Source organism: Melozone crissalis, unplaced genomic scaffold, assembly GCF_028551555.1.
Source record: "Melozone crissalis strain CALT ecotype California unplaced genomic scaffold, PUWL_Pcris_2 ptg000029l_1, whole genome shotgun sequence".
NCBI classification, from domain to species: domain Eukaryota; kingdom Metazoa; phylum Chordata; class Aves; order Passeriformes; family Passerellidae; genus Melozone; species Melozone crissalis.
In genome coordinates this window covers 12,393,274-12,421,237 of record NW_026535807.1, presented here as the reverse complement: position 1 = coordinate 12,421,237, position 27,964 = coordinate 12,393,274, and the positions used below count along the sequence as shown (strand labels likewise).

Here is a 27,964-nt window from a genome sequence, read left to right as displayed (position 1 = left end):
GTCTTCAGCAAGCTGAGGTGATGAATTTGCAGCTCCTGGCCTTGTATGTTTGTGCTGAGGGAGTTTAGCATAGGATTGGTTGTAAAAGCAAGAATAATCAAAGTTGGGGTGTTTTAATGCTCTAACTCTATCCTTAAAGGTTTTGTGCACTTGCAGGGCACACAGGCTCTTGAACATCATGTCACAGAATCCCATAGGTTGGAAAATCCCTCTAAGATCACCAAGTCCAACCTTTCACTCAGCACTCCAAACCACCACTAACTCACGTCCCTCAGTGCCACAACTACATGGCTTCTAAGCACCTCTGGGAATGGTGATTCCACCACTGACCTAGGCAGCTCATTCTGGTGCTTGACACTGCTTTTAGTGAATAAATTTTCCCTAATACCCAATCTAAACCTTCCCAGGTGCAACCTGAGGCTCTTTCCTCTTGTCCTGTCACTTGTTACCTGGGAGAAGAGACTGACCCCCACTTGGCTACAGCTTCCTATCAGGTGTTGTAGAGCCATAAGGTTTCCACATCCCTGATTTGCCTTGCACTACAGCCCCCTGCCTTGATCACATATTTCTCAGAACTTCAAAGTACAGTTTTAGTCAATGTACACACAAATATTTTGAAATAACTCGGATTCCTAAATGAGAGGATTTTTTAAAGTTTTCCAAGAAAGGATGCTGTAAACTGGGGCTGAAGCTGCAAAATCTGAGATCACATCTGTTCACTGGTGTCCCTAATGGGCTACTCTTATTCACATATTAACAGTCCAAAATCAAAGCTCAACACAAATCATTAAGGACAAACAAGTACTAAATGCAAACCACTGCAACATGTAAGACAGGAAAGTTTTGAAATGACAGATTTTAACTCTATACTTTGTTCTACTCTTAATGAACATGAAAATCAGGAACATTTATCCTCAAAATATATAACCTCAATCTCCCTTGCCATGAAAAAAGCCCATTTCTTCCCATGCTGCACTTGGCAAGTACAGAGAACTAGTGCTCACTTTGCAATTGTCTACACACACTCAAATAAGCCTATACTCACATCTTTTCTGTACACAAGATGCACTGAATATTTTAAACCTCTCTCAAAGGCTGTATTTTCTACAGTTATTATCAACCTTGCTACTTTTCTGTCCACATGTCTCCAAACTGCAGTGTCCATAACAGCACCCAGTTTTCCAGGTGATACCACACCCACATGCTACAGAGCAGAATCATGCTGCAGTGTAAGTACAGTGTAAGTAGGATGTGTCACCGCTTTCACTTTGACAATGGAGACAATAATGCATCTTGCTATAAATATTCCTCTTTAAGCCCTGGGATCAGCAAAAATTCACATTTTCAGGCTAGGAGACTGAGGTAGAGATGTTTACATGGGTATGACAGATAAGCAGAAGCAAAGACCTAAACCCATCACCCTGCAGCAACAAACAATGAATACAGAGAGAAAAACAAACCGTCCTCCATCCCACTGGGAATAGCAGAGTATGTTACCTTAACTTTCAGCAAATTTCTTCCCTTACACAAGGAAACATTCCTGCCAAGCAACATTTTGCTTTAATCAATACCCAAGCTTAAATCCTGGCATGCTTGGAAGGAGTATGTGTGCAATTCCAACTTACACACAAACAATACGAAGTTCCACGATCCCGATTCACGCTTACCTGATGATGCACAAATAAGCAGCACCACACCATGAGTTATTTGTATTGTACTCAGACTTTAGCAGGTTTCTCAATTTCCAGTGTGACAGTGGAAAGCCTTGGCTACAAAGGAGTCCCTCTGTCTGTCCCTGAGTTTTCGGCAGGAACTCCTCCCCATGCAGCCTCACAGTTTGCTCTCGCTTCCTGTCATGCCGTGCACTGCAAGTCTCAGAAGCTGATCTGCACTGTTCTGTCTATCTCTGTTGTGGCTTTTCTCTCACATGCTGGTTCCCAATAATATTTTAAACAGAAAAAGTGTTTTACAAATGGCCAATAAGTGAACAGCACCAGTATGGTGAAGGTAAAGATATCACTAACAGGTTTCTAAAATAACAGGTAGGTGTTTGGGAACTTGGAGCCTCAGTAACTGAAACAATCCACCTCCACCTGTGCAATTCTTATACAGCAACAGGCTTCAAACTCAAGGGCAGACAACTATGTCCAAATGCAGATGTCTCAGCACACAAAACTGCTGGTAGATACTGGGCAGAACTTTTAAATATTTATTTTACAAATTATTTTTTTTTAGCATTTGAGAAGCGATGTGTTTAGGAGAAGGTTTTTAAGGGAGGCATAATGGTAAAAATTAAGAACTGATTGTTTTAGAATCAGCTCAGAGTAAATGAGCAAAGATAAGCCTGGCAAAGCACCCCAATTTTGTGTGTAAGTACAAGTGCAGACTTTGATTTTATCCCTAGAAATTCAATATAATTAGAAAGAATTACACCTCACTCTTGATCTGCCCCTATCCTATTTAGCTTTCCATTACTAGCTCAGATCGACAAACACAGAGCTGGTTTTGCTATAAGCAGAATTCTGCATTCTTCCAGTGGGCAAGAACGTAAAAAAAAGTTTAATTTGGGTAGCAAGATAACAGCAATTCAAACTTCATCTTTAAAGAAAACAAGTCCTTAGTGAGCTGGTGCAATCTTTCTTCAGAATAAAAAATTTCTGCTGAGCTTGGAGGAAGAAGATAAAGGTGAAACTGATACCAGTGAGCAACCAGTTCCTTTGAGAAGAGGAGCCACGACATCTCTGCAGACAGAACATACTAACTGAAGGATCTTTCAGAAAGCAGACATTTCAGGCCAAGACTTCAAAATTACTGAAGTACACTCTTGGTGAATGCCATTGGCCTGTCTTCTCTGCCCAAAAGTGAGGCAAAACCCAACCTAGCCACCTTCTTTTCAGACCCTGCCAGCAGAACATAGTACACTTTCCAAGGAAATACATATAAACTCTGTATGTAAGCCTACAATATTTTTCAAGTATTATTTAGTCTCTATTAATTTAAAGTTATTTCTTAAATTATCTTTAATCCCATACAGAAAACCCTAATCCTCTGCTGTCAGAATTTGGTAACACCTGACCCAGAATCAAATACAGGAGTGCATTTTTTTTTTTCAAGTGTTTTGATATCCACAGCTCTTTAATTGCACCAAAGATGAAGATAGGTAGGCAGGCATTTCTCAATCAGATTTCCTGGTAACATTTGGATTTCTGTATTTCACTTCCTGGAGACCACAACATGTAAAGACTTTAACTTGCTGTACTTCTTTCTATTTGCACTTGCACTACTCCTTAGGCTGCCTATAACCACCTGCCTCAACAGCCATCAGAATTTAAGAAGCCTAAAGGCAGATACCACAGATTTCAGCTTTCTGTCAGGTTTTTTCTCATCAATCTAATAAACAACATTTAAAGCCTTCTGGCCCCCTGCCTGTATCAATCAACACAAATTAATGGGATGGCAAAACCTGCTTTCTAAGGTCTGAGGGAAGAAAACATTTTATCTGTGTTTTTTCCCAGCAGTTGCACAAAAATCACTGCCAAGGTACTCTGCACTTTGTTGACAGCAGCATCAAGAGTGCACACCTGAAAGAAAGTGCATCTTGAACTTACTTATATTGTAGACAGCCACCCAAGTACCAAGGAAGGAAATCTAACATACCCTATCTAGATTCCAGACAGCAACTTCATCCAAGAATGAGGTCCAGGAATCAGAACTGACAAACTCTGAATACATGAAATACATGAAAGCTGCTCCTTTGGTCCCTATGCAGTTACAGCAGTTCAGTCCAACCATACATGAAATGAAACAAGGCAGCACCATGAACACAGGATCAAATAAACAGCCAAAAAAATCTACAAAGTTGAGTAAAGGGAATTAAATATTGCTGTAACTATAGTTTTCAGGAACAAAGGATGAACACCAGCTATTCTTTTTTCCTTTTTTTTTTAATTAAAACAAATCTGACAACACTGTATTTCAGAAAGTTTCCTGCCTCAGTATTCTCACTTGTAAAATGCCCACAGCACTGTGGTGGCATAAGGCTGAAGCCTGTCCAATGTCTGTAACCAGCAGCACATGACAAGTCTCTGTTCAGACAGCACACAGTTTCCAGTTGCTGCGTCAAAAAACACAGCAAAATGCAAGCAAAGCTACCTAGGCAGATTCACTGTTGCTTTCTTCTCCAGAGTTCTTAAAATTACAGATATTACAAACATGAAAACAAACACAAAATTCTTTTCCAGGGTAGTATCCTACTGCTGCAACCAGGTATTTCACTGCACAATGGGGAACATACACATCTGAAGTGCTCTGAGGTTTGCCCTGGCTCTTTCCAAGAGCTGGGAGAGACACTCACTGGTAGCAAATTCCCTGCAAGACATCCAAATTTGCCCCTCCCATCTCCCATAGTACAAACCACTGACTTTGTAGTTTCTCCTGTATTCTCCCAAAGATCAAGATCTGGGGAATGCTCAGATAATGCTTCCCAGAATGGGAAAAAGATTGGCATGATTTGTTCAAGACATCTAGAAGATAATAACTTTTATTTTTTCTTTTTGTACTAGTCCAGAAGCAAGGGCCACACCAAACTGCAGCAGTCACTGCCCAGCTGAGGACCCAGAGGAATCCCTGCAGCTCTCTCCCATCTCCTCCAGGATCCTTGCAGTCAGGACATGCAATCTAATCCTCTTAGGATCAGCACGACTGCCCTCATTCCGTGACCTTTGCACAAGGCTACAGCTCTGCTTTGGACGCCTGGAAGGCTCTGGGAGGACACAGGGTGTGTTGAAACTTATGACTGCTACTTCTGAGAATATTTAAGGTTATGAACTACTGAAAACAGTGCTTGGAAAAGAATTAAGTTTAGCAAATTCAGTGAGGAGCCTGCTGGTACAGAGACAGATTGAGACTGTTTTCTCATTGTGCATTATGAGTGTTTTAAGAATGCTAAATTTAACTCTCTCTGAAAAGCTTTACAATTAATTACCATCTAGAAAGAGACAGACACAACCTGTGAAAAACTTTTGCAACAAAAACAATCTAACAAATATTTTTAAGTGAGCATTTTACGTATCCTGAGAACATTACCTCAAATCATGTTAGGATCACATTATATATACTGAATATATAGACTGCATATATACATATCATATTATATTCATCTTCCATTAGGAATGGGATATCCCATTTCAAAACACGTAACAGAACCCAGGAATTACAAAGATTTGTCATCATGAATAAAATTAAAGAACTTCAACAGATCTGAATTTACTTAAAAATTTATTTTATTATTATAAAAGAAATGTAATAGTATGTTCTTATGCATGCTTAGATGGTAAATTCTTTGGAGAAATAATAGTTTATTACTATGTTTATGTAATATCCAGCAAAACAGAGACCCTATTATCTGGTTGGTACTGTAATAAAAAAAAGTGTTTCCAGGTTGCAATAAATAGAAGGTACCACCATATTGTTCTTACTAAGCATTTGCGCCAGATTTTAAAAGATGGCCATCACTTTTAACTGCTGTGTACATTCTAACCACAGCATTAGCTTTCAAGAAGAATCTTGTTCTTATGTTTAGAAATAATTAGGATTCATTCTACAACTAAGATGTTTGACCAATTCTGGTTGTGAAAGCACCTCTGTGTTTGGAATGAAGGGGGCTCCTCATGGAGATACCAACAAACCCCCTCAAAATGCTTCCTCAAAATTGAGAACTCAAACTTCCTTTTCTTTTCCCATCAGCTTCAGGACTGTTTATAAACCATATAAACGTAAACAGTTCAGAAGTTCAGAACTTTTCAGGAGGTTTTCCTTCTCTCCTGGTCCTTAAAAGCATTTTGTTTAGCTTTCAGTCACAAGTACAACTTGACAAACTAAATTAGAACCTGTGAGACTGCAGAGGGACTTCAAATGGAGAGGAAGATGTTAGAATAAAACCTCCAGTATAGAGGATTTCCCAATCCTCTTTGGATATACTTTTGAAACCTTTTCCAAATTTGTAGTCCATCTATTTACTTTTTTTTTTATTTAATCCACAGTTTCAAATAATAATACCTAAGCATTACCTACTTGAAAACTTTTACAATCAACTTAGAATGATCACTAAGGTTTTGTACTATAATCACTAGGAGATTAGACAACAAACCATCAAAACAATTTGGGGAAAATGGAAAGCCACATTAACAATGTATCTTTGTAACAGGTTGTGATAACACCAAGTCCCCCTGCAAGCATCACTAGTAAAAGCAAACACAGCATCATTTCAAGCCCATGTGTGCAGCCCTTCATTTGCACAAGACAATTGAAAATAAAACTGCTAATATGAAACAGTGTAGCATCAATGAAATACCAATTTATAGTTCAAAATTGCTTCTAAAATGTTGATTTCTCAGACTGGACAAGAGCACCACTCAGTTAACCATTAGAGGTTTCTGAAACAAAGTCATAGGAAATAGTAATTTCACATCACGTGTTCTCAAAGAGCAGCCACTGGTGGAGAGGGGGGAAACAAAGACAAAGAAACGGGCAGTTTGGTTGGACTTAAACTGAACAGGGGTCAAGTTCAGCTGCTGCTGAACAAAGAAAAGAACAGTAAATGACAGCAGGAGTACAAGGTAACACCCAGTCTATGATTAAATACAGGAAATCTGCTCTATAACAGAACATCCAACTTAGCATAAGAGAATCACAATTGGACCTATCTGCTTTATCACATGCTGCTTCTAGCTCAGTATTGTTTGTATGTGCAAAATAGCTGGCATGGAGGGTTTATAGCATATACAGAATATTTCTACTATAAATAACAAATCACACCCGGAGCAAAAATAAACCTATTACAAAGCACTGACAAAGAACCATAAAACAAAACTCTACAGCAGTAGCAGAATGACTGTATGAAGTATAAAAAAAAAAATCCATTCTTTGAAAAGATAAAATGAAATTATACAAAACCCCTCCAAATGGGAAATATCATAATATTTCCATTATCAGAAAAATTAAAGGTATTAATTGAATATATAAGCTTTTGTAAGCAGAATATCTACCTTTTACAACAAAAGTCATGGGTGAAAAGTCTTGCAGATGTCAATGTCTGTGGAGGTCTTTTCAGGAATGCCTCAGCCAAGTGCTCTATAACGGCCTCAATACTCTTGCCCCAAGAAACATAAATCTAAATATAACTGCCATGTAATCGACTTGGAAGCATCTCTGTAAACTAGGTGGACAGTTTAATGGCTATGTACTTAACTCATAGATGACTTCTTGGGAGTCTTCTTCCACAGATGTAAAAGTTGTGAAAGTTTAATAAAACAGTTACTGAATTGATTTAATGAAGTCAGTACAAACTCCTAAGCAGTACAGCACTCCCTAGGTAGCATAAGCAGTAATAGCTCATAAAACATGCACAGGTTTGTCTGCCTGAGCCCCCAGCTATTGGAATTTTGACGTCTAAAGTCCAGTCGACATCATTCCCCTTTGTAATTAATTATAAACAACTCACAGCTGTCACTCCAGCCCATTCCTGTTGCCACACTACTGTATGCAGAGGACCTTGTAACTTTCAGTACCCATTGACCCTACAAAGAAATATGGTCATTTATTACAGGCCTAAGAATCCCACATATCAACAAACCATGTTTGGCTGGAATTCCAAATAAAACATTCTACTGTGACATGGCTAATCTTGCATCACACACCGTGGGTACAAGTTCTGGTGATTAAGCCATGCTGACTCAGCACATGTCTTTGGAATAATACAATTTTTAATTATTCAAATTTTACAACTGGTCACTCTGAATTTGTACTTGAATTCAGTGTATACATTAAGAATATGATAATTCTGATGTGTTTTGAAACTGCAGATGGAACTGACTGCTATCCAGTTACGCAAATGCCACACAATGAATTTCTGATAGCATCTCTATTTGTGTGCCAATATAAACCTTGCTGTTCCAAGAGAAATTAGTCTTGTGACTAATCAACAACAGTTCCAGTGGTTTGTTCAAAACCAAAACCAATAACAAGCTAAACCATTTAAAACTCCGCCCATCGGTTAAGCAGGGAGACACCAAACCCAACATTTGGTACCATTTATATGCTCCTGTCTTCTGAACCAGAAACTGTGCATCACGGGAGGATATTCATAGTGCTCCATACATTGCTGCTACCAATGGTGTGAAGTAAAGTTCCCCTGCTCCTGCAGTGCTCCCGAGAAAGAACTGCAAGAACAGACTTACAGAATCGCTTCTGACTATTTCTGGTGTCAGGTATCAGGGCCATCCCGGCCCAGGAAAGGTCAGAGCTGGACAGCAGCACAACAGCTCCTCCACAGGGGCAGACTAAAGGCAAGTCTGAGCCGAGCCAGGCAGTAAAAGAGAAGGGCTGAGACAAACTCTGAAACAAAAGAGCTTGAACCCACTGTAAGAAGACAGAGGAAGAGATCTAAAAGGAGTGAGTGGCACACAGGAATTCATCATCTGTTGGAAAGCAGAAAAGGAATATGGAATCCTGTTCAAAGACAAAGGGGGAGGAGACAGGTCAGGGATCAAGCATCCATGTATCTTTAACCTGCTGCAGGTTAGAAGAGGTGGGACTCTCTGCAAAGGCAAAGGGAGGAGAGCAGCCATGGGGAGCAGGGAACCCAGCTGGACTCCTCTGCTCAGAGTCTCTCTATAGCACGGGAAGGAACTGACTGCTGACTGCCAGGTCACAACAGGTGCAATTATACATTTATTCCACTCCCAGCTATGCTCTGAGTACACAAAATAGTCACTTATAAAAACATGCTGTCAATGACAAAGTAACCATCCCCCTCTGAGGAAGCTGTTTAAATTGTGCACAGGAGTAAACTGAACTAACAAAAAACCACATGTGTTTTTAATGCATATGATACTTTGTGTTTTAAAATCATATCGGACATACCAAGACATCATGGTATTTAAGCACATTTGATTTAGTGTCAGTAGTGTATAACATTGTTTCAACAAGTATGAAAAAAGGCCGGTGTGATACCACTTCTAATTTCTGTTATAGGTAACATCATTGCTTTGGCAAACAACTATCAGTGGATACCGAAATTAAGTAAATCCAGGCAGAATCCAGGAGAGGTACAGAGGTGCTTTCTATGTTAGCAAATAACCATATAGATTTATCCAGTTATTCATCAATTTAAAGCCAGGATAAAACTTCTCCCTTAAAAATTTTTATCCTGTTGAGATTCGAGCACTCTGAATGGGATAACTGAAGTGTGCCAGCCTGCACAAAAATATACTGTTTTCCACATACTGTCTGAAAAGTGTGGAATCCTTCTCATTTGGCATGGCAGACACCTTTCCTTTCCCCCCACAAAGACATGCGCACTAAAACTAGCACAGAAACCACTTACATGTCTAAAATTGACTTTCCGCATATTTAACACTTTTTTATGACAAGTTTCTCATAAATTAGATCAGCCTTCCTCACAGGTGACCACATCTGCAGCTCAGCTATATGCTTCTAAAAACTAGAAAGGAAACAAGAAAGGAGGAAATAGGAAGAAGCCTCAATGCAATAAATTATCTTCAATCTTCAGGCAACTGTGCACTAAACACATGCCTCAAACTGTTTCAAGAACAAAATGTTGGTTTAGATGTCTCTATTTATTTTCAGCACTGAAGATCTTCAGCCAAATGTGTTGTGTGTGGCAGGGAGGAAATAAAGAAACTATCATAATGGTTCAGATATTTGCTTAAAGCATGCAGGAAATTATGCTCTCTCAGTGGAACAGTGGAGAGGCATATCAGAGACAAGGGCAGACAAAACCAGCATCCTCTTCAGTTCTGCCTACAGCCCAGTATTCTTTACTGATCAGGTAACTGCTTTTCTTTTGACTGACTGGCAGTTTCTTCATAGTCAACTCCAATGTCATGACAGCAACACTGTGTACCACTACTTCTGCAAATTTATCTAATTTATCTTTTTTTGTTTTTTAAACAATCATTTGAAGACTTCCATTTGCATATCTAAGTCTAGAAGTTTATCCTGCTGGCATAAACAAAGTGGGTGCTTTTAAGGGAGACAGATAAGGCAGCTGAAATCTCAAACTCTCAAGAGATTCTTATTCTTCTTGAATTCAAAACTTCCTTGTTTATAAAACTGACTGGTCTTAGTGTGGTAGAAAATAGCATACAAGCATATAACTCAAGACTGTATCATAACTACCAAAAAACCACAGAAGCTTTAATCCTCACATCTAATTGTGTGTGGATGACTGAACACATGAAATCCTCATTTGATGAAAGGCTTTGTGAAATGAAGCTGTTTCCCACTCTACACAGCAACATAACACATTATTTACACAGACACTCAGAGCAGCATATTCACCTGATCTCTCTTGCTTATAAGCACCAAACAGTGACAAAGAGGAAAGCCACTTATCTGCATCAAGGTTTTAAGGGAAGGGTGGCATGAGGATGGGAAGGACAGTGAGAGTTAATGGTAATCAGAAGATAAAGCAAAAATAGAATTAATAGTATTTTCTGTGTCAAGATCTGTGCTGGTGTTTTCTTTATATTCAATATTGACCTGCCTCTGAACTGCCCTATCCCTTCAGATATTTGTGCTTCTTCTTCTCCTTACCAAGTCCCAGGCACAATTTGCTCACCACCGACACCATCTTATCATCTCAGGGTCAGCACTTCCAAAGGCTGAACTGATAAACCTGCAGTGCTCTACAGATTTCTGCCTCCACTTTATACATCCATGTCTCTGCTTTTATACTCACTACCTTTCCTCCATTTCTGTACTCTATCCATTTCCACTCTCTCTCACAATTCTTTCACAGCTCTTTGTTTTCTCCACCCTGCCTATCCCTCTTCCCAAGTTGCAGATTCCTTCTCTTTTCTTCTCCAATCCTATATCCAAGATAGGATTTTGCTTTTATTCCTTTTCTATAGTCTATATTTTATATTCCTTTGCTTCATTCCTTTTCTATTTTAAGTACCACCTCTAACACCTAACCTCCTACATTCTAGTCTTTCCTCCAGTATAGGATATTCTTATCTCCACAGGGTCTTTGTTTCTTCCTCTGGAATGGCAGCTGTCACTATAAGTACTTTCCCTTTATAATAGTCTATTTGCTAGATACCTGACTGAAAAAATCTCTTCAAATCCCAAATTAACCTGATGCTTTCTGTGTACACAGGAGCTGGTAGCAAAAAGATTTCACTGCTCAGTAACAAAGTCTAAATTTAATCTCAACCAGGTTTGGTTTGTTCAGTTTAAAAAAAATTATTAACTCCTTTCTCCCCACTGATATCTAAACACTGCCCAAAATTCTGGAAGTCGCTGCTACCACTACCTAGAAACAACAGAAATGTGATGTCATTCTGACATGAAAATCCCCATTGAGAGAGTTGAACATGACCTCTAACCATGGAACTCAAAAGTGCTGCTCAAGATGGAAATCTGCTTCTTCTGATAAATTTAAGTAAGGAAAAGAGAAGTGCAGAGGAGTTTCTTTGGTAAATGTATCACATCCGGGCCTTCCTTATCTCACTCTGAGGTTTACGTTGGTGTATTTTCCAGGTTTCTTTAACGTGCCCTTTTATCAGCATGATACTGAGACATTGCAGCTGAGTGAACTGACTGCAAAGCAAGGACAGGGAGATGAGCACAATGTTGCAATTCTGTGCTAATCACTTTATTCTTTGTTATTATTTGTGACTGTTGAAATGATCCTGTATTACAGTCTGTAATAATAGAATGAATAAGTCAGCTCCAGAGTTGTGTTTGTTATACTCAGCTGTGGCTCTGCTCCACTGTCAACATTAACCTAGTTATTTTAGCCAGTAAGGTTTTAGTCCTGTTTGAGAAAAGACATCAAAGCCAACCTATTATCTTTCACCATCTCTATGAAAACCTGTGTGGCTTCAAGTCTGCTCACCAGCAGGCTTTTCATAACACATTTTTTCCATCCATCAAAATAAAATTAATGCTCACACAATGCAAATATCAACAAACACTTAGCTATCTCTTTTCCAGTGCTCAGCAATCTTGGCTTCAGCATCCAATCAGATCAAGTGAACAACTCAAACAGGTTCTTCCCTTGATGCAGCCATTTATGTCTGACAATTAACTGCAATTGTCTACTACACACTGTATGAAATATTACAGCTGTAGAACATAGCATCTGTGTTGCTATCTCATAAGTTTCCTTAAAAATAAGGTGGCAGCCACCTGCCACAGATCTTCATTTCTACACATGAAGGAAGCAGCTGGAAGATCCCTTAACTTGCTGCCTGTTTGCTCTCTAATACTACTACTCCTATCTGCTTTCAGGTTCTTGATTCTGGAGGATTTTATGCCCCAGTTTCCATTCTTTGGGTACAGCTCACTCCACCTGCACCACACAGGATCACAGACCTCATGCTGCCACTGTGAAACCAGCCCTAAGTCATCACTTCAGTGAGCTTCTGCTCTGAACTTGGGATCACTGTTTCTTCAGCTACAACTCATACCTACACTACTCTTCCCACTATTTTCATACCCACCTTCTTCCACAATTACTTTTCCAGGAAAGAACTGAGGGAAACACTAGAGTCAATTTTATTTTTATACTGGCTCTGAATTAATCTACAGCTTAGAAGTTGTTGGTATTTTGCCTACATTCTTGACCTTGCCCTTGTGAGGGAACTGTTTTCTTGGTATCACTGATAATTTCACCCTGGTGTGACACAAGAAACAGTGACAACAAAAAGCTCACACTAAACAATAGTGGATACTCTACTTAAAACACCAAATTAGAATGCAAAATTCAGTGAAAAATATTTTTTGTTTTAATGAAGTTGACCACATTATGAACAACACAGATCAGTAAATCAATCAATGCCATTAACTCTTTCAGCAAAGCATTTAAGTAATGTCTGTCTACTTAACTATTTTGGTGGAAGAAGCTCAGAGGAAACAAATTTATATGTTCTCCCAAATACAAGTCAGTCCACATTACTTGTAATGGTAATTTAGTGTTCATTATACTTAAAGAATTCTGCAAGGCAGAAAAGCCTTTCCTTTAACCAAAAGATTTGTATGACTTGGATACAACATGCAGTGACTTCTCCTGGACTGTATCCCAGGCTCTTACACATATGGTGAACACACCATTGCCACAACATCACCATCACAGGAAGTTTTACACCAAATGGTGTAGAAGGGCTCACAGGCCTCATGGGACGGAGAGGGGATAACGTGGCTGACTCTGAACAAATTAACCTACTGAGAAGCTACCTCTGAAACCTGAAGAGGACAAGAATAAAAGCTCCTGATCCCAGCAGCAAATATAAAGATTTTTAATGTCACTTGCATTGCTTTTTCACGTATCTTTTCAGTCAGTTTCATTGGGAAGACGCAAGACATTTCCTTATTCAGCCTAGCAAATAAAACCTATTCCCTTCTGCCTTGTAAGAGACCCACATCATTTTTGTTATGATTTAACTGTACTTCTGCAGAGTTCACATATGCAAACTTGCAATAACTTTACAAATATCTATATTAGAATTAAATAGTATCAGTCCAGTTTCCATTATTCATTTTAAGATATGAAAACACATCCTATTTTTTTTTAATTTAAAGTAGGTTAATGTAGTGTGATTATGTTCTACACACCTCAGAATAATACAAACACATAAAAAAAAAAAGCTGGCATTGTTAGAAAACCTTTTTAAGGAGGGTACAAAATTAAAAGTTCCAGTCTACTAGTTTGCCATTATTTTAGTCCTAACAGATCATGGTTTAACTACAAGGTTACACTGCAACAGAAGGGAATGCCTATACCCTGAACAAAACAATATGAAACTTACCCCTCTGAAATTCCAGCCCTTGGTGGAAGAAAACAAGGAAAAATTATTCTGTTGCTGCTGTTTCGGCCTGCAAGATGAGACAAAGACAAGTGTTTACATTTTCAGCTGCCATATTTTCTATCTCAGTAACAAAATGACAATAGAGGGAGAAAAGAAAAACACTTCAAGTGCTTCAAGTCCTAAGACACTTCCTTGGCTGTACCTCTGACAGGTTTCTGTCTTCAGTGCAGTTACATGTTTTAATTCAAATTGAGCACTAAGGGACATGGCAGCCTTTCAAGCATTCAGAGATGCTCTGACTTGATGTTTGACATCAATTTATTCCTCCCACTGATTTTCAGCAGAGACAGCCCTGACCCAAACAGTCTGTGAAGCCGCAATTTCGCCACGTGATGCAAGATGGTGCAGCTGGACTGGAGGGGGACATTTCAGAGCCTTTAATCCTGACAGTGGAGCTACACAAAGCTGTAAAACAGCAAGTTAGCCAGCCTCTTGTGTGACACTAAAAACTAGAAGCTGACTTCTGTTTTTACTCCTTCCAAAAATCTTTCTCCTACCCTATAATTAGCACTGGACAATTATTTCTGAAAAGTAACCATAACATGTCTCACTTCTCTCCTAATGAGAAGTGAGCCATGTTATGGTTCTCTCCTTTTACCAGTAAGATCCTCAATTAGTTCACAAAGGTAGGCAAACATTGCTGAGATTTTACACATGAAGTCAGATCAAAGCTCGAGCGACCTGCTGAAGCTGACCAGACCAACACAGGGTTTGGCAGCAGGACCCAAGTGCTGAGCAGCTGCAACTCCAACCTTGCAATTAGACACGTTACAGAAGCGACCACAAATAGTAACAGGAGCACAAAAACTTGGTTAAAAACCAGCAAATTAAATGGCTGCTTGTCAAATCTCACTATCCAACAATAACACAATGTTAAAGCACTGAACTAACACAAGTTCTTCCTGCTGCTTATAGTTCCTGAAGGACTCCAACACACCATACCTCAATTTTTTTTTATTACAATCAGGAGAGCAATAGTTTCCACTGTCTTTTTTTCTGTCTTCTATGTTTTGGTGTAAAATATTTGGTGTATGAACATTGTTGTTTTCATGTTCATTAAAATACATTAGAATTGTGATCACAGTAAATATTTTTAGACGCCAGCATAATGCAAATAACTATAATTATGACAAATAATTTTTGTAACATCAAAGGTTGAGATGTAAATCTCCTTAGTTTTTCACTGTACCAGCCTGCCAACCAGAAAAAAATGCTGATATTGAAGTGTATTGGCAAAGAGCACAAGGCAGCACACACAACAGACTTTAGTTGTCCCACCAATAAATCCTCCACTACAGCTTTCCAAGTTAAAATTATTTTGAAATTGAATTTCTAACATAAAAGCCTCACTGGAACAGTAAGTGCATTACAAAAAGAGAAGAATGTAATAAACAAGAGCGAGTTACACAGATTATCAATTGTACTAATGGTGTTTTGCACCTTTTTATTCACAGTTGATATCACACTGGAAACCAGACAGATTTTTGAGAAAGCACAGTGAGCTTTCCATAAAGCTGTGCTCCTTAGTAATTTTGGAAAAAATATATGCTTGAACTTATACTTCATCATTTTGATCTTGTATATTAATGCCGTCTGTGCATTTATTTTCCCACTTTGTTAAGAATTGCAGTAATTCTATACTTACTAAGATGAATGTAGGGGAAGCAAAAGACATTTCAACTTCAGTTTACGACAGCTTAGACAATATTTCAAGGGAAATGAATGACTTGATTAAAAATTATCTATCTTCCCAATCATTCTGTAATAAGAACTGAGAACTCTGTAATAAGCAATAAATTTGTCATATCATCCATCTACGCTCAACTAGAGTCCATCCAGCAGAAGAAGGATGACTAAGCAATTGTTATCCATCTCAAACTTTGCCATTCACTGACAGCAACACAAAAGACTACACGAAAACAGACAGTCTTTATAAAGAGCAAACACATCAAATTTACATTTTGCAATAGATATCACAACAGGTATCCTATCATCATTCAAGAGCCTTACTTCATTTTGATGAGAATGAATCTCCCCATCATTCACAGTGGCCTGCTAACTCTTCTTGTTAATGCTACTGTGGTGTTATTAAAGGGCCTTAAATGTAGCAGCTTAATCAAACAACACAGTTTTACCAAAAGGAGTTAATTAAAAAGTCAGAGAAGCATATGGAGGTCACTGTATGCTCCTCCATGACTTGCTGACCCAATCTGATATCAGGGTACAACAAAATTCTCCACAAAATATTTTTTTTCCACCCCATGTGTGCAGCACTCTTCTAAAATCAGACTGAAGCATTCCCTATTTTCTGCTCTATCAGAGGCATTTGAAGTCTGGAACACAGTGAATGTTCCAAGTCTCCTTTCCCATTACAAACAAGCACTTCGTACAGCCCATCTCAAAGGTACCAAGGTATTAGAACTGCAGAAGAACTATCCCCTCCATTTTCCTGAAAGACTGTTTCAGAAATCTCACTGTTCCCATAACTAGGGATGATCTACATTAAACAGATTTAAAACGTTTACAATCACCATTCTGAACCAACATTTCCAGCCTAACACACTCCCAAGTGAAAATGAAGTAACACAAATCTTCTGATACTCAAATGCACCTCAAGTGACAAAATTTAGTTCTATCAAAAGCAAGACCTCATTTACAGTTTTCAGTTTGGTCCTTCACTATCTTAAAGTGATTTTCATCACTTGGTCTTCCCACTGTCAACATCAATGAAAACTGTACTGAAAAAGAAATAAAGCATTGAAGCTTTTTCAAACACATTTTAAATTAATGTTTTGCTCTTTTTTTTTCCTACTAACACATTACTACTGTTACCTCAGATCATTCTGTTTACTGGATAGATCCTTTTTGAAGTGCAGCAGGATATGAGATAATTAAGCAGCAGCTTGTGTTATAAAACTATTAAAATACTAAATAGCTATTTGATATTTTAATTGCAAAACTGTAAAAGAATTCTATTTTTGCAACAGCCAATAGATATTACACTTTGATAGGAAGGATAAGTGTCCAATAGTGTAGTAGATGCACCTAGTTTTGTAACAAAATAATTTACAAGACCAATAATAAAAATCATCACTGGCATAAGCAGGTAGCTGAAAGAACAAAACAAAATATTAGCTTGAAGAAAAAGAGAGGAGCTATTAATGGGCATTAAAAGTGATGAGCAGAACTGACTTTTAGAGGCACATAAATCTAAAACAAATTATTCAGATATCATAGTAAGGATTTTTCAAATGTCAAGGGCAAGCCAGAGATAGTTCCTACAACTGAATGCACTGTGATAACACTCTTGAAATGCACCAACTGGGTTATCACTGACTAGATCCTGGTGAGATCACAGAGATGGAGAGGAGTTCCTCCCTAAAATTACTTACAACAAGAGTCTCAGAGCTGCAATTTCTAACATGTGACCTTTCTTACACGTGGATCTCTTTTGATTTAGCTAAAAGGCACCAAAACATTTTCTCCTGGGCACCACAGTGTTAAGAAGCAAAAACTAAAAGGTGAGGATATAAAGGAACTCTGCAGACAGTGGGAGGGAGGGGTCACCAAACCCTCCATCTGAGCTTGGCTTGGGCATCACTATGGAAAGTTACCTTTGGGAATAAAACCTGAAACCAAGTCCCTCCACTGTGAGGAAAGTACAAGTGGGGTCTGTCTCTTGGAGAGGCAGCCCTGGAGAAACCAAGCATTGAGCTCACCCCTCTGTGTCAAACTGCTCCTCCTCATCAGCACAAGTTCTAACTGCATGTCCTCCATTTCACCTTTCAGCTCCAGCACTGGCAGCATCAGCCAGGAAATGGCAGCTTCACTCCTTAGCAACACAAATATATCTTAGACCCCTTGAAGCATTTACCAGGAATGACTGACTTGCTTACCTGCTAGCTCCCAGTGATCCTACAGCTCAGTAAGAATCATTTAGAATTTTGCCAAACAAAACTTTTATTACAGCAGGAATTTCTGACACTGGTAATACCCTCTGTGCTCTGGCACTTGCTTTGACCAAGGTGCTTCTACCACAGTTTTGTAGCCTAGGGAATAAAATGCTTTTGTCCTTAAGATGCACAGGGTTTTCTGTTTAGGTTCCATCACACACACACACAATGCATAGATTATAAAAAGATTTTTACACACTAAATTAACATGCCTCTCAGAATAAATCAGTGGAGCTTTTTTCTGCAACCTTTACTTTGTTGTGAGTTAGTTATATAATGACAATTGGTAGGTAAAGTGTATAAAGGAATCTAAAAACTAAAATACAGACTGAATGTTGAAAAGTTTCTATTACATTTACTAACAAAATGTTTCATCTGCCTTGAAGCATGATAAGTTAAGTGAACAATTTATGGCAGTTTATATTAAGCTCACACAACTTTTACATCTTCATCTGATCTTCCAGTCTATCTGCACACAGAATCACTGACTACAAGAGTATTGCTCAGATATGAATATCCAAACTGTGCGTGTTTTGTTTAAAATATTCCACTGCTACATCCGTTCAAAGATAAAAGCTCATTTTTCACATCTACATGAGTACTCAGATAATGAAAGGAAAGCTCAAACCACTTGGAGACAAACTGTGCTAACTAAAATTTCTTTTCTATCTGCAGAAATAAAGGTTGTTACTACAGCTGTGAATATTTTACAAATATACTGTTAAATAATAAATAGTACCTACTGTTCAGATCTGGTCTTTGTGATGTCATCTGCTCAACCCATCAATATGTACACTACAACACTGGTCAGAAAAATGTCAAAATGGTTTACCTGGTGAAGCCTGAGACATGCAAGAACATTTTAGCTTTGAACAGTAGTTTTGAATACAGACTTTCTCAGATATTTAAATAAGAGGTAATAATAATGTACCTTTGGTACTGATTTTAAAAGCTGGAAAAAAGCTCATGCTTTGACCTACTTAATAAAAAACATTGAATCATCCACTTGTAATCTCAAACACTATTTCTCTTTTATACTAAGCCTGTGCATTTTGGCACCAAACTGAGATTGTGGAAAATTCCATTCATTTTCCAGAAGCATAAAGCAAATCAAACACAACAGAATTTGGCTCAAAAAATATTTAAGTTTATACAAAGAGTTTACTTGATGGGTTTTTCTTGCTAAAGGCAAAGTAACTCTAAGACTGGGTGCATGTTTGATTTGCCTGGGCCCCATCCTGCAGACAGAAGCTCATCACAAATGGGTAACTGGGGGTGGGGAGGCGCCTCAGCAGAGCAAGACTGAACACTTTGTGTCTTGAGAGAAACAAAAATACCAAGGAAAAACACAGATGACTGATTTTCAGCTCCTATGCTGACTTCCTGAATATGAACATAATCTTTTACTGTCCTACTCTCATGAACTGGCATAAATGCATTAAGAAAGAAAAACAGCCCCTGTGAATGTGCCTGCAGAGCCAAAGCAGGTACACGTAGCAGTGAGCTGTCACACACCTACTCTTTTCCCATGCTTTCTGCAGAACACGTTTATTTACACTGTGAACCAATGCACCCTACCATAAAGTAGCTCTAACAAAACCCAAAGAAGTTACAAAATGCATTTTTTTCGTTTCTGTATTTGATTCATTTCCTGCAAAAATTAAAAACATCCTTATGAAAGATGAAAAAAAGAAATCTGAAGGCCAACTGAAGAGCTACTTCTCAATCTAAAACTCAGATATTCCACATGATGTAACATTTCACCTTCTGAAGAATAACAAGCTTGATTTAAAGCTTTAAAGAAATAACAAATTATTTCTTCATTTCTAATTATTGCAGGTTGATGCAAGAAATGCCATCAATATACAGGACTATATATACAAGCATCCCCCTTGATATCCATGAGCTCTGGTCACATCTGAGAGAGAAATCCTGGCTCTGGCCAGCAGGAGGACCCAGACTTTCCTGCTGTTACACAAAGGTACAGCTGTTATCTTTATGTTTCTATGAAAAATATCACTTTTTCGTGAATATTATAAAAGGCTGAGATGAGAGAGATAATTCACAGCTTTACTTTGACTATGCAGCCTAAAAGTATTCCTGTATCGTTTCAATATATTCAGAAGAAAAAACAGCAATCACACTTGTTAATTTTTAGTCATTACCTCAGCGCACTTGTGTAGCTCAGAGACACACTGAATTCTTTACAGGGAGCACAACTGCTCATTCAAAAAGAGATGTTTGCTCATTTCCACTCAACAGCCAGAGAGGATCCTCTGGTCCATGGAGAAACAAGATCTGGTGCTAAGGTTAAACTGCTCCCATCATCACAGTCAGAAAAAGCCAAGCCTCGGGGCAAAAGCCTCGCAACACTCATGCTCAAGAAAAGACAAGTCTGCTTCGTTTTCTTTTCAAACTAGAACCTAAAGCTGGGAAATCCACTTAGGTCAGCAAGACTGGATAACTTGCTGGTTAGACAGGAAAAAAAAGGTTTCCACACAGAGAAATCAAACAAGGGATTTCTTAGCTGTTCAAAATCCACCCAAATAACATTTTCATCTCTACCATAGAGAACCTACTGACACTGTCAAAACCATTCAAATGCCACCACATGATATTCTTGATAAAGGAAATGGGTGTGTTCTGAAAGCCCTTTCTGTTTGGATGTATCTCATCTGGCTCTTTCTGAAGGTAAACTTGAGTTCCTGAGGAGCTGTGATTCACTAACAGGCAGAGAGACCAGAAGCACTGAACAAAATGAGCAAGAGTATTTAAAACAAGTAACATCTGGAGGCAAGTCAATCCTATACACTATTTTAAAACTTTTGTACTGCTGGTTCCTTATCCTTCATTTGCAAATTCATCTTTTTTCTGCATTACAGTTTGCATTTCACCTGAAAGGGCAAAAATTGTGGGTTTGTAACTAAAACGTTGCACAGGATCATTATAGTCAATTTCGAGACTTTTCTGTGTTGAAAAGTAAAACACTCCTACAAACCTGTTCAAGAGAGCTGCGTGATACTTTCACACCTTTCTCTCAAGGATATGGCACTAAGCCAGTCAGACAAGGAAAGAAATCTGTTTTTATTAAACGTGATCAGTTATAGAGGACTAACTTTCAGCATAATGGTTCACTGAGCGAGACTGTTCTTGCTTGAAGGGTTTCACACTGAGTGACAAGAACCACTCCTGCAATCTCTATGCAGACAGACCAGAACATCTTATCTTGAGATTGTAACAGGCCTGTCACCACCAGAGCAAAGAAACTAAACTTTTCCAGTGGATGCAGCCATGCCCATGACTTATTTTCAGTACGCAGTAACTACTTCTCTTAAAAAGTCAAATCATACCACAATTTTCTGTCTCCATTAGTTCTGCCTTCCAGCATGCCTAAAGGATTGGAGGCTGTCATGGCAAATTCCACTTAGCTACTTTGTCACATACAGGTCAATAACTTGGACATAAATATCTCACCAAAGATTAAATTCTGCAGCATCCTGGGGCCCTGCTCAGAATACAAGCAAGTATTTTATGATGGCATAACTACAACATGGACAACAGAAATTCTCCCACACATTGTCAGTTAAATAAAGAACAGAATATTAAAAAGTGGGGGGGAAAGTCAGTAATTCATAGAATAGTACAGTTATTAAGGCTGCAAAATACCTCCAAGATCATTAAGTCCAACCTTTCACTGACCACCACCATGTCACTCAAACCACAGCACTCACTGTCACATCCAGTTGTTTCCTGAGCTCCTGCAGGGATGGTGACTCCACCCCATCCCTGGGCAGCCATTCCAATGCCTGACCACCCTTTCTGTGAAGAAATCCTTCCTGATATCTAATCTGAACCTCCCTTGATGCAGCTTGAGGTCATTTCCTCTTGTCCTCATCACATTATCAATAACAAAACCTTTCATGGGATGTTGCAATATTTATATCAAGCCTGAGGGATAAAGCTTCAACTTTTTCAACATTTTGTCATTTCTAGATATTTTACTTGGAATTTTTTCTTTTAATCCCAAATCACAATACTTTCTTTTTTCTTTGAGTGTTGCTTTAAAGACAAGCATCCAACAAAACCTGGGAGAGAACACCTATGATCTATTAGATTACCAAGACCAGTAAGTACAATAAATGCAACAAAATATTTAAGAGACAGCTGAAACATCTGTAATGCATGTGATATCAGCATGTGATATTTAGATACAAGTCATCAAGATCAAACTATGTAGCTTTTAGACTTACAAAGACATTTTTGCTTATAAACTTTCACCTGCATTACTAGCAGATTGCACACCACAGGGGCCCAAACAAATAGTGATTTCACCTCCATTTCATCACATTTCCATCTGCACAGTAATTCCTATTAAGTTGCATAAATAACTCTAAGAACAACTATCAGCCCCCAGGGCTTAGAAAACTGCTTTCTGCTCATATTTAACAAAGTGCTCTTCATTCATATTCAGCTTTAACATATTTTTGTAGATGTCAAAAATAATTACCAGAGTCTTGTAAACATTTACTGGTTTAGTTTCCCTTTTTCTATACATAAAAATCATTAGAACTTTTCTTTGTGGCCACAAATCCCCAGAGTACCAGAAGTATTTTGGGTTACTCCATGACAGTGAAGCTACCAAATCAAGCCCTGAAATGCTTTCAAGTTTCAAAGTTTATTCATATCATAAACACCAGACTGGCTCCCCCTTTGTTCCAAATGAAAGTGAAATAAATATGAACAAGGCAATTGTATGCACAAAGGCCAGTTTACAAGTACAAGGAGAGCTAGATGCAACAACAAACAGTTTAAGGATATTTTATTTAACACTGAAAAAAAATATTTCTGAAAAAAGCAGAAGAGTTTTTGAAGGAAATTTATAAATAGACACTGAAGTCAACAAATACTGACCTCTGCCATGTGACTTGTGTGATCCTGACCTTTGTGGCACAGTGAGGTCAGAAGGCTACTAAGACAGTGTTTATTAACAGTATTTGTCACATGCAAATGATTTACACAATTCTTCAAGATACAACCAAGTTATAGTTCCTGAGCAGATTATATGCTACAAATTTGGCTGAAGAAGTTTCTCTACAACATAGAACATTTGAAGCCAGTGACAAATTTGACACCTAACATTTGTAACACTTTCATTGTCTTTGGGGTGATACTTCAGCAATACATTGAAAAGGTGTTTCTACTCTGAAACCAGACACACCTGTCAGCATATGTGGGGTTTGATGCAAGAGAACTACTTCCTATAAAGTAAGCAACCCCCCCATACTTTCACTGAAGGGACATTTAACATGAGATGCAAAAGCAAAATGTTTTCAGTTAGTTACTATTCACAGCTGGGTTCCTGTGGGAACATTTTCTGCATCACTGTTGCCATAGTAATTACTATAGAAACCCTGAATGCAATGGACTCAAACCTGTTCAAACTGTGGTACCATTAAAGCTCTATTCAAAATATCCACTCAGGACAGAAAATGTTCACTTATGTCTACTTTTGTCAGCAACCAGTTAGGTTTTCTACTCTCTTCAATATAAATACACTAACTACATTAATTTCAGCCCAAGACCATTTTACAAGAACATACAGGAAATCTCGTTAAAATAATTTTCTTACGAGTACAGAATCCTATATTTTAAAATAACATTATACCAATGATGGCTCTTAAATTGTTTATGTTTTGTCCCAGGTCAAAAACATTCCTTTAAAAGTGCATTTATCAGTAGGAGATATCTGGAGCTAGTTTTTTCCAAAATGCATATATAAGTATATATAAAAAAATATAATTTATTTCTATGGATACAGACACTCCTATGCTTTTTCCTTTCCTTCTTGATTACGATCCCTGCAAAACCAGGCATTAACACATGAAGTGAGGCACAAAATGGGATTTTGTTGTAAAGCAGAACAGTGATGAGCCACCAGTGGAGGAAATTAGTAGCATTTGCACATCTGCACACAGAGTTTTGTTCTTTATTTCCATCGTGTTCTGGGTTTTGTTTGTTCGGGGTTTTTTAGACACTCTCTGCTGTTATGTTTCCACTGAAACTTTTAATGCCATGCCTTTAAACTAGAGCACAATTCTCTTTGTTCTCACTCTTGCTGATAGCTAATGTATTTGGGTTTCAACGAGGTACATTAGAGACACACAGTGAAACATTTCATTATAAAAACTAAAAATCTCCCCAGTCACAAACACAAAAGAACAGCCTTTTTGAGTCTCTATACAGAAAGTACTGGAAGACCAGGACAATATCCCCAAGTCACTACAGCAGCTGAAGTAAGAGTCGAACCACAAGGGAAGAAATTAAACAGATGTTGATTTGATCAACGATGATGCAAAAGTATTTAACATTTCCTTTGTGGTCATGGATACCAGAACTGCTGTTGGTAGCCTAGGTGAGTGATCCTCCTCCTTTTGAATACATCAAGTATGTTTCTGAAGCCAAGATCTTGGATTTTTTCCAATCACTTACACTATATCATTTGATTAATGAAACAATATCTGTGCTTTCAGGACAGCATTGCTTATTTCCAAATACATCAAAAACAATGTTTTATGAACAACTGATGTGAAAAGAGCTCACTTCAGCTGAACTCTAACCACCTCCAACTGAAGTGGGGGGTCACACATCAAAGATTTCAGGCTGCTGCAGGATGCACTGAGAATGGTATCTAAGAGCCCTCCAGGCAGATCTCCCAACCCTAACAACTTCAAACCCAGAAAGAAGAGATATGCAGCACATTTGATAGGTCAGTCACTCAGGAGAAGTGGCACAGTAATGAAGAACAAGTTTGCAATTCTGATGCTACACTATGGGCTCTTTGTTCAGGGTAAAGATCGAAGATAAAAGCTGCTTTCTGACTTCCAAGAGACCGAGGTGGGACCAGAATGAGGTGGAGCAGCACTCACAAGGCACGGGGTGAAATGTGAGCCCATGGTCACAGCCAGAGCTGAAGATGTGAGGTTTGGCACCGAGCACACAGGGTGACAGCAGAGCCCCACGCCCTGCTGCAGGCAGACTGGGCTGGGGCAGCTGAGGAAGGTCCTTGCAGCGGCAGCAGCCCCAGGTTGTGTCCCCCAGGTTGTGTCCCCACCTCTGTGAGCCCCTGCCATGCCAGGGCTGTGCTCAGCTCAGGCAGCACCTGTGCTGCTGCCCTCAGCAAGGACAGGAATGGCCACGCTCTGCGGGGACCTCCCTCGCCAGGCCAGCCCTGAGCAGCACCTCTCACCCCAGCCACACATTTCACACACTTCTGCTAAACCAGAGCTCGTGTGCTCTGGCAGTTTTTATATCTTCTAAAAAACGAAACCAGGCAATGAGTTCAAAACTCGCTGGCAAGACTAAGAGCAGAGCCACATGTCATTTCCTGAGGAAACCAGGCTCTCTTCAAACCACACAAACCACACACAGGCACCTTCTTTCTGCAAGTCTGACTTGCTGAGGTGCCTCGAAAAGCAAAGAAATTGGTTTCAGAACTCTTACCATGTCCCTTGGTGTCCTACTGAGGAAGATAAAAGTTACTTGGTTGGATCTTTAAACTCAAAATGTGTCATAACTTTTATTCTTCAAGTAAATGTATGGAATAGGGGAAAAAGCTTGTTCTTTAAACTGGCATAATGAATCAACCACTCTACTTGGGGAGAAATGAAATTATTTTTTGTCCAAATTTGTAAAATTGTGTGACTTTTCTCAAGAGAAATATATTTTAAATTACTAGCAAGTGAAAAATATTAAATATTAACCACAAAGAGAAACATTAACACTGTGTCTGATATGTAAACAAAGAGCTTTAAGGTGATCGCTAAACTCAACTGCACGGTGAAAAAAGATGCAGAAAAGAACCATCACAGTATTTTTATGTTATCTTTAAATGGAGACTAGATCAAAGCAGTTACATCTTTGCTTTAGTGGAATATAAACAGAGTTGCAGTACACTTGTAATGGAGTTCTACTGCGAGCAAAAGCCTCAGCTAACAAAAGAAATTGCCCTATAGTGCATTTGAGATGTAACTGATTGCTAAAAGGCTATTAAGGCATTAAATTACCATAGCAGACATTTATTGTAAGCATGCTCTGGTATCAGGAGTGTCAATCTTTGCACACCAATTACAAAGCCTAATAGACAATTAACACATAATAAGAGTGGGTGTAACTACATTTTTACAACAGCTTCACGCAAAAACCTTTCTGTTCTTACAGAAATCTCAAAACATGTACAAAGTACTGTGTAAAGAACCTGAAATTTTAGATATTTCACTTTCAAACAAATACAGGCAATTGAATAACTCAGCTTGTTTTCCTACACAAGTTGGCACTGTAAACAAAAGAAATTCACGTGCTTTTTTAAAATCTCCTCTTGACTAAGTCTGTAACAAAGCAAGACAGCCGGCATCCATACTGATCCCAAACCTTGCTCTGCAGCACCACAGGGTTGTTTACCTGAGCAAGTTCTAAACTGCCGGGTTAGGCTGACAAAACAGCTCCGCATTCTCTCCGGGGAAGCACAGCTTGTTGCTTCACAAGGCCACAAACTATCCTCATCCATTCACCTACCGATGCAAAATCCTAAATCAACGGTGACCTGATGATGGATTAGACAGCTTTGGAGACTACCAATACCTTGGCAAGAGAATCACAGATTCCTGACTGGACAAAAAATAGTATTTTAATCACCAATTAAAACAGTTTGACTTGAAATTGGCAAGGAAATAATACTCAGGAACTTTGATGGGACTTAACACAAGACCATTTCCTATAAATAAGGACACCAGAGATTCAGAATCCAAAACAAGTTTCTGCCAGTTCTCAAGTCTTTGGTCAATGTTCCTACCTGCCCTTTGTGACAATTACGTGTTTCTGTAGATAGAAGGCAGCTGCTAAAGGCCTGAGGCAGGAGCATGGTAAGAGAAAACTGTGATCCCATCCTATCTTCATGAGAAAAAACAAACAGCTGAACATTCATGGCCTCTGTTCCTCAGGGAGACAGGGACGGCTGCTTCAGTTACATGAAATTACACATTAGTAGAGGAACATAAGAAATCACAATTTTGTTTATGACTACAAAATTAGAATATACAATTTTTCCAAACTAAGTGTACAGAGTCAGGGGACATCTCACAGCTGTCTTCTTGCAAAAGAAACCTGCTCAACCTGACAGGAGAAAGCTCTGCAAAGCACACCTACAGACCTGAAGGACACTGCTGGTTAGAAAAGTCCAGCCCTACCCATTCAGCACACACACACTCTATGAGCAAAACCAGACACATACAACCTTCAGAGAGGAAATGCAGAAATTGTTCTGGTGCTAAAGAATTCACCTTTTCAATACTTTGATACACTAAAAAACTACCACAAAACCAAGTATTGTAATTGTAAGAAGTCCTACAAAACAAAAGACAAACACCAGTAGGCGGGAGAAGCTTGGCTAGAGTTTAAATGGAATTCAAACATGACAAATTTCCCAAAGGAAACAGCCCGAGGAGGGCCGGTGCCATGGCCAGGAGCGCCCTCGGGGGGCACAGCCCGGGCAGCAGCGCCTCGCATAGCCCAGCGCTGCTCCCCTGCTCCAGCACACCGAGAATCAAGAGATTTATTCCCACTTTGTTATTTCAGGAATAATAAATCAGCACATTATCAAATAAATTTCAATGGTTAATGATAAACTAATTTTACCCTCTAATCCTATTTTTTCTCCACTTTCTTCTTCATTTGTATGGAGATTGGTGGCTATTACCCACAATTTTCTGTTTTGCTATGCAGTCCCTCTATGTCAACACAGCACAGAGGAAGAAGATGAAAGAGCTCTTTGGGTCAGCTGCTAATTTAGATAAAGGAGGATGTCCGGGGGAAGGAAAAAATCTCCAAACTTAGGAAATCTGATGGATGGGACAAAGAAGGTGCTCTATCCCAGGGCAGATGCAATAAAAGCATATCAACACCTTCCCTGTCGGCACTGTGCTACAAATCCCTCACTGATCTGTAGCTGACTCAGCGTGACCCCTCCCTGCATTGAGAACAGCAGATCTGAGAGAGAGGGAAACGTGCTGAAGCATGCCCAGGTACAACCTGCCACATCTAGCTCTGTGTAGTTATAAATAA

At 38.9% G+C, this 27,964-nt stretch overlaps 1 protein-coding gene across 1 annotated transcript in view; it reads right to left on the bottom strand.

Moving 5' to 3' along the window:
* ARHGEF3 (Rho guanine nucleotide exchange factor 3) overlaps nucleotides 1–27,964 on the bottom strand; it is a 107,599-nt gene that overhangs the window by 59,864 nt on the left and 19,771 nt on the right. Inside the window, exon 2 of the mRNA XM_054280828.1 lies at nucleotides 13,836–13,902. Coding sequence (XP_054136803.1) covers nucleotides 13,836–13,902 — 67 coding nt within the window. The remainder of the gene's footprint in view (nucleotides 1–13,835; nucleotides 13,903–27,964) is intronic.